The sequence below is a fragment of the Vidua chalybeata genome, chromosome 3, assembly GCF_026979565.1.
Source record: "Vidua chalybeata isolate OUT-0048 chromosome 3, bVidCha1 merged haplotype, whole genome shotgun sequence".
Lineage (NCBI taxonomy): Eukaryota > Metazoa > Chordata > Aves > Passeriformes > Viduidae > Vidua > Vidua chalybeata.
The window spans coordinates 106,253,516-106,259,678 of record NC_071532.1 but is presented as its reverse complement, the minus strand read 5'-3'; the positions used below and the strand labels follow the sequence as shown (position 1 = coordinate 106,259,678).

At 45.0% G+C, this 6,163-nt stretch overlaps 1 protein-coding gene across 3 annotated transcripts in view; it reads left to right on the top strand.

The window, feature by feature from the left end:
• Nucleotides 1–36: 36 nt before the first annotated feature.
• The window catches only part of ATAD2B (ATPase family AAA domain containing 2B), a 75,965-nt gene continuing 69,838 nt past the window's right edge, over nucleotides 37–6,163 (top strand). For all 3 annotated transcript variants that reach the window (XM_053939326.1, XM_053939327.1, XM_053939325.1), the window contains exon 1: nucleotides 37–520. In XM_053939326.1, coding sequence (XP_053795301.1) covers nucleotides 365–520 — 156 coding nt within the window. In that variant the 5' untranslated portion in view covers nucleotides 37–364. The remainder of the gene's footprint in view (nucleotides 521–6,163) is intronic.

The following is a 6,163-nucleotide window of genomic DNA, read 5'->3' as shown; positions in this document are numbered from 1 at the left end:
GCGCCGGGATAGAACGGCCGCGCCGGGGCCGCAGCGCCCCCCGGCGGCGACTGGCGGGGGCGGCGCAGAGCGAGCAGAGAAAGGGAGCAGGGACAGTAATGGCGGCCAGTTAGAGCCGGGCTGAGCCCGAGAGGCGGCGGCGACAGCGGCGGGAGGAGCCGGCGCGGCTCCGGTTGCGTCTCTGCCCGGCGGAGCGGCCTCCCCGGAGGGCTTTTCTTCCTTCCTCCCTCCTCCCCCCTTTCCCCCCCCTCTCCCTCCCCTTCCCCTCCCTACCCGAGCCCCCGCCTGTCCGCCCTCCCTCCCTCCTCCCTCCGCGCCGGCGGCGGCGGCGGCGGCGCCCCCCGTGTCCCCCCTCGCCGGGGCCATGGTGAACACCAGGAAGAGCTCTCTGCGCCCCCTGGGCAAAGCGGCGGCCGCGGCGGCCGGGGCCGGCAGCCATTTCATCTCGTCCCGCACCCGCTCTTCTAAGAGGGGCACCAAGGCAGATGCGGCCGGGCTGGAGGAGGCGGCGGCAGCGCGGGTGAGGACCGGGGAGTCCACGGGGGACCGGAGGGAGGGAGGCGGCGAGGCCGGGGAATCGCTGGGGACAGCGCCGCTGGTGCCGCGGCGGGGGGGGGCTGCGGGCACGGGAGCCGGCGGGGGGCGGGTGCCGAGACGGCCGTCGGCTGTCGGAGGGACGGTGGGGCCGGCGGGCAGCCCGCGCCGAGGAGGCACCGCGGAGCCGGCAGGGACGCGGGGGACAGCTGCGGAGAGCCGCAGTCCCTTTGGGGCCAGCGCCAGGGCGGCGGGGGCCGCTGACAGGGGCGGGGGCGGCGGCGCAGCGGCCGCGGTGCCGGTGCCCGGCGGGGCCGGCGGCGGGCGGGGGTCCGGCGGGGTCCGGCGGCGCGGGGCTCCCCCTGCGGCCGCGCCCGGCGCTGCCGCCGCCAGACAAAAGTTGGGAGCTGCGCCCGCAGCAACTTCGCAATAAACCTCGGCCCGGGTTTGGTTCGTGTGTGTGTGTGTATATGTGTGTGCTTTTTTTTTTTTTTTCATTTTTTCCCTTTTCCCTAAATGACCTCGATTCGGCTGGCGGCTGCGACGGGAGGAAGCTGGTGTTCGGGAAAGCCCCCCGCCCCGTTTTTGTGGGTCGGAGGGTGTGATTTTTGCCGTCAAGTTTAAGTTGAATGCTTTCCCAGCCGAACTTGCTGTGGTAGCTTGGGTTAGACGGGCTAACTGCAAGTGAAATTCTACAGCCCGATTTGAAGAATTAACATTTGGTAAATTGTAACTGGAAGAAAGAATTCGGGAGTCTCCTTTTTTCCTTGTCTCTAAACAGCTCTGTTGACAAAACCTGCAATTTTTGTTTTTAATTATCGAAGAATCACAGACTCAATGAGGTTGCAAAAGACCTCTGCGATCATCGAGTCCGACCTATGACCGATCACCACCTTGTCAACCGGACCATGGCACCGAGTGCTGCATCCAGTCTTTCCTTAAACAGCTCCAGGGCTGGTGCCTCCACTGCCTCCCTGGGCAGCCCGTTCCCAATGTTTAATGATCCTGTCTGTGAAGAAATTCCTCCCACAGGAGGAATTGTAGGCAGGACTTTTTCTTTGGTTGATGAAACTTCACATATTGCTTTAAAGGTCTTTCAATAAAAGCAATAAAAATCAATAAAAACAATGCAAATATGGAAGTGAAATTTGAGGGTCCGAGTGTTTGACAATGGTGCATCAACTGACCATGTCCCTGCTGTGCAAAGGAGGAAGTTAATCAGCAAAGTAGAAAAACAGCAGCAGCAGCCAGAGGCATGTCAGAAGGATGTCACCTGGAATTCTCACAAAACTTTTTACCCCATCCATTTGGTCTAAAATACTAAACCAAATACAAAACACTGATGAGATATCCTATACCTTCCGTGCTTCTCTTTCAGTTCTTTCGTACTTCACAGTTCTTCCCTTCCCCCATCTTACTTTTCCTTGTTCCCTATTTCTTCCTTGTTTAATTTCAGTGGACTCCTGGGGATGCAGCACCATAGCTGTAAAAAGCTGTTCTGCTTGTTCTAGTGTGCAGTTTCTGTTTATTCATATCGTGGGTCTTGTGGTTTGTGAAGCAAAGTTTGAAGTAACCCTTACTGGCTTACTTCTCAGGGAGTTTACTGCTGCTAAGAAAACTAGCTTGGGCTTCTTTCCAAGTATTTTTAATTCATGAACAGTGTTTTTTTACTACAAATCATTAAAATGTTCAAATTATGTTATTGTCATGGTGTGAGGAAAGGAGATTGTGCAAAATAGTGTAAGATATTGTAAATACTTCTCAAGATATTGCCCACACATCTAAAAGAGCATTTCTTCTAAAGTTAAATGTAAATTTTGGTGTATGGGAATGAACTTGTTTTGCTCCACAACACATCTCATGTGTTTGAGGTGGATTTTTTCTTTCCTTTTAAGATGTAATTGCCATATATGAGCAGAAGTTATCCAAGAAGGTTTTTTTCCTTGTTTCCCCCATCCAGTGTGTTTTATAAAATATGTATATCTCACTGTATTTTAACGTTGGTTTTGAATAACTGTTTTTATTCTTCAGATGTAAGTACTGTCAGCAATACAGTGTCTTTCTGAGCTTCTGAATCTTCTTGAAGTAGTGCCAGAGAAGGATCTCAGTGATTAGGACATGAATAAGTATAGCAGTAGGGAGACAAAGCCTTTGCTTTTGCAAGTGACTGTCGGGAGACTGATAGTGAGGCTGTGTTCAGAAAGCGTGCTGGGATCGTCTTCACGCAGTTGTATGTTTTTTTGTGTTTTTCTTTTCTTCTTTTTTTTTTTTTTTTTTTTTTTTTTTTTTTTTCAGTTGACTGGAACAGTCTGTCCTTTCTAAATCTTTTGGGTGTCACATCAGGAAACCAGCCTTGCTACCAGCAGTTAATCGGGTTAATGGGCAGCTAGTGTTTGGAGCTCTGGCATAGATGGGACGCTTCTTGTTTGCAGTATGTGACTTAATTTTCTTGCATGGAGCTTTTGACTGGAACTCCCTGAGAAATGCTCTTTAGTAGGAATGTTTGCAGCCACCTTTCAAAATGTATTTTAAAAGATCATCTGTCTGTTCCTTACTAGCAAAAAAAATTGAGTTAGTGACCTAATGGCATCCTGTAAGATGCTGAGTAGACTAAATGAGGGGATAGGACTTGCCTTCTAACTCTTCTGTATCTATTTCCTATTTTCTTCTTATTTTTTCCACTTGACTTTCTGATATACTTTTTTTGTGTTTTTTTTTTTCCCATTTGGTTGGGTTTTTTTGCATACATTTATAAGGACAGGCTTGACTCTCTCCTTTTCCAAGAACTTAAGTTTCTAGTCTTCTGCTTCAGTATTATGCTGAGTTATATGTGAATACTGTCCTTTTTGTTTGATGTGAATCTGGAGGCAACAGACATTTTGTGGAAATGGACTGTAATAGTCTAAATGCCTTTATCAGTTCAGTGTATTCCCTCAGTAGTACTCACTCAGCTTGGAGAAAGCAATGACGTCAGGCTTTGAAAAGTAAACTGGTTTGAATTATTGATTGGCGACCATGGAGTCAGTGATGGAGATGAATACATGTGTGTCTGTCTGCTTACCAGAAGCCAGATTAAAATGAACAAAATCCCTCACTAAATGGATCAAGGAGCCAAGAAGTTTATTGTCTAAGATGATGTCATAGCAGAGTGCATAGAGAGGATACAGAGGGGAAAACCTGGGCTTTGTTTTCTTCCTGTTTCCAGGACTGATTTACACACTATTTAGTAGATTTTCAAGCTATGCTTACATAAATATATATTCTGTTGTTATACAAATTATACATATGTGTGTAAAAATACAGATTTTTTTTTCTTCTGAGCATTAAAATTTGGGAAGTGTTCTAGCTTTATATTAAAGCATTCTGACAAGAAAAGCTCATCAAAATCTTCTACAGAGACACAGAATTTTAACAGAAGGCTTATAGGTTCAGTAGACTTCATTCACACTATGAAAACATCGAGGATCCTGTGACCATAAGTGGTTAAATTTGCACTTTGTATCTACTGATGTCTGATGTTTTCAGACACTGAGTTGTGATTGCTGGTAACACTTCTTTGGCAATTGAAATTATATTTCTTAGTCATCTCAAAGCACAAATCAAAAGCATTGATAGAGAATTTATTTTGTAATAGACACTCTTAAATCATGTCAGCGTACTAGTTAGACATTTTAAAAATGTATACAAGGTTAGCTTAATTTAATTAGCCAAGAAGGCATTAGCAGTGCTTTAAGAGCTACTCGAGGGCATGTTGATAATTGTAAAGCATGATCCTCACTAAAAGTAGTGCTGCCAACATTGTTCAACTTGCACGGTGCAACCTAGAGCTCTCCATTGTACTTAATTGCTAATGGGAGCAATCAGGGGCTGCAGGAGTGACATCGGGTGCTGGAGTGTGGAAAGGTAGAGAGCTAAGCAGCATTTCTTGTGCCCTATCATGTCCGTGTGTTTCAGCGTCTCTCACTGTAGTTTCTCAGTGTGTAGCCATAGAAGTGTTTTTTGACTTCTGGGTGATAATTTCAGCTTTTGTAGTGTAAACTTGTTGCTACATTTTACTCTTTGAAAAGCCTTTAATGGTCAGTGAAAACATAGAAAATATAAAACTTACTATGATTTCTCTTAAATTACAAGTTTTACACGTAACCAATAGAGCTTTCTAAAAATCAGGTTTTCCTTTATGAAAGACCCTGTCTATGTAGTGTCTCACGGTGTTCTGGATGCTCTGGTGTTTAGAATAAAGCTGTAGAAAAAGATTTTCCTCCTTATGCCAGCCACCTGTTTCTTTTTCTTCAAGAAAAAAGCTCCAGTCCAATATCTGTATTTTAAAGAACTGCGTTGCCTTTTGTGTTCGAGTTTGCAGTAGCATCAGTAAAGGTGCTGAGGCTAATGCTTTTACAGTTCTTTGAAATACATCCTGAAATATAAAACCTTGTGAAGTTATTCCAAACAATTTAATTTAAAGGAAGACTCCCAGGAAAGCTCATCTTTTTGTGTGTAATCTTGGGTTCTTTCTGGTTTAGTGGTCTGCTGCTCTTTTGGGATTTAGCAGGGAAAAAATCAGTGTTCTAAAATGAGTCATGCAGGCCATTCCTTGGCTGTGTGGTGTTAATACAGCTGTGAGCAGTGGGAAATGGAGCAATTGTTGGAAGCAGTCTTTGTTCAGGGTTCTGTCAAAATACCATACAGTTTGCATTTGTGATCCTTTTGTGGTTCTGAAGGGCTATCCTGAGTTTGAATTCTTCTTATATATTGTGCCAGATCAGTCTGGGCTGCTCTCAGAAGTCAGGACACGTGAAGTGTTGTGGTTTGTTTTGGGAGGCAGTGGTGCATCCTGTTCGAAGCTGGCTCTCCTTGCTGTCACACTGTTCCAGGACCTTCGAAGGAAGCAATCCAAGGGCTAATCCAGTGAATGGATAAGACCTCCAAAGAGTACTCAGGAAATGGTGTTGATATTTCATGTGCTGCATTGCTTCCTCTGAAATTGGGCTTGTCCCAAAGTAATATTAATAAAAGCTGCTTCTCCAACTACTGTCTCTGTCTGAACTTCAAACAGAAGGTTTGACCCATGGCTGTGAGGCAGCCCATGACAATTTTGCAAGAATTGCATACAGCTTGGGGTTATGCAAGATAATTAGCTCAGGTAATTATATTCTGATCACCTCTATCCCCCTGCAGTTTCAGTTGTATGTGGTACGGTTTTGCACACCCTGCCCTAAATTGTTGAATGTTTGCTATGTTGTGGAAAAATTTTAATTCCCGTCTAATGATGCTTTGAATGATTTCTCTGTAAAACTTTATAAAACCCATCTCAAAACAAAGCATGCAGCAAGTAGGCGTCAGTGAACTGAAGCTTTCATTGATGTGAATTTTGTCTGCTCTTTTGTAGCTGTGACCCTTTGAAAGATTGCTGATTGTTTATTAGATGTTTTAACTCTAGTAGATTACTTTTGCTGTGGGTAATATCACTTATGAACCCATTTATTGCAAAGGGAGCTGACAGTATGTTTTTATCCTTTTTTTGTGTACACTTCATGCTTTGCTGGTTTTTTAAAACAATTTTTCAGTCTGACTTCACTCTTGAAATATTGTCTTCATTACCTTTGATGGCATTTTCATGGTTTATTTTAAT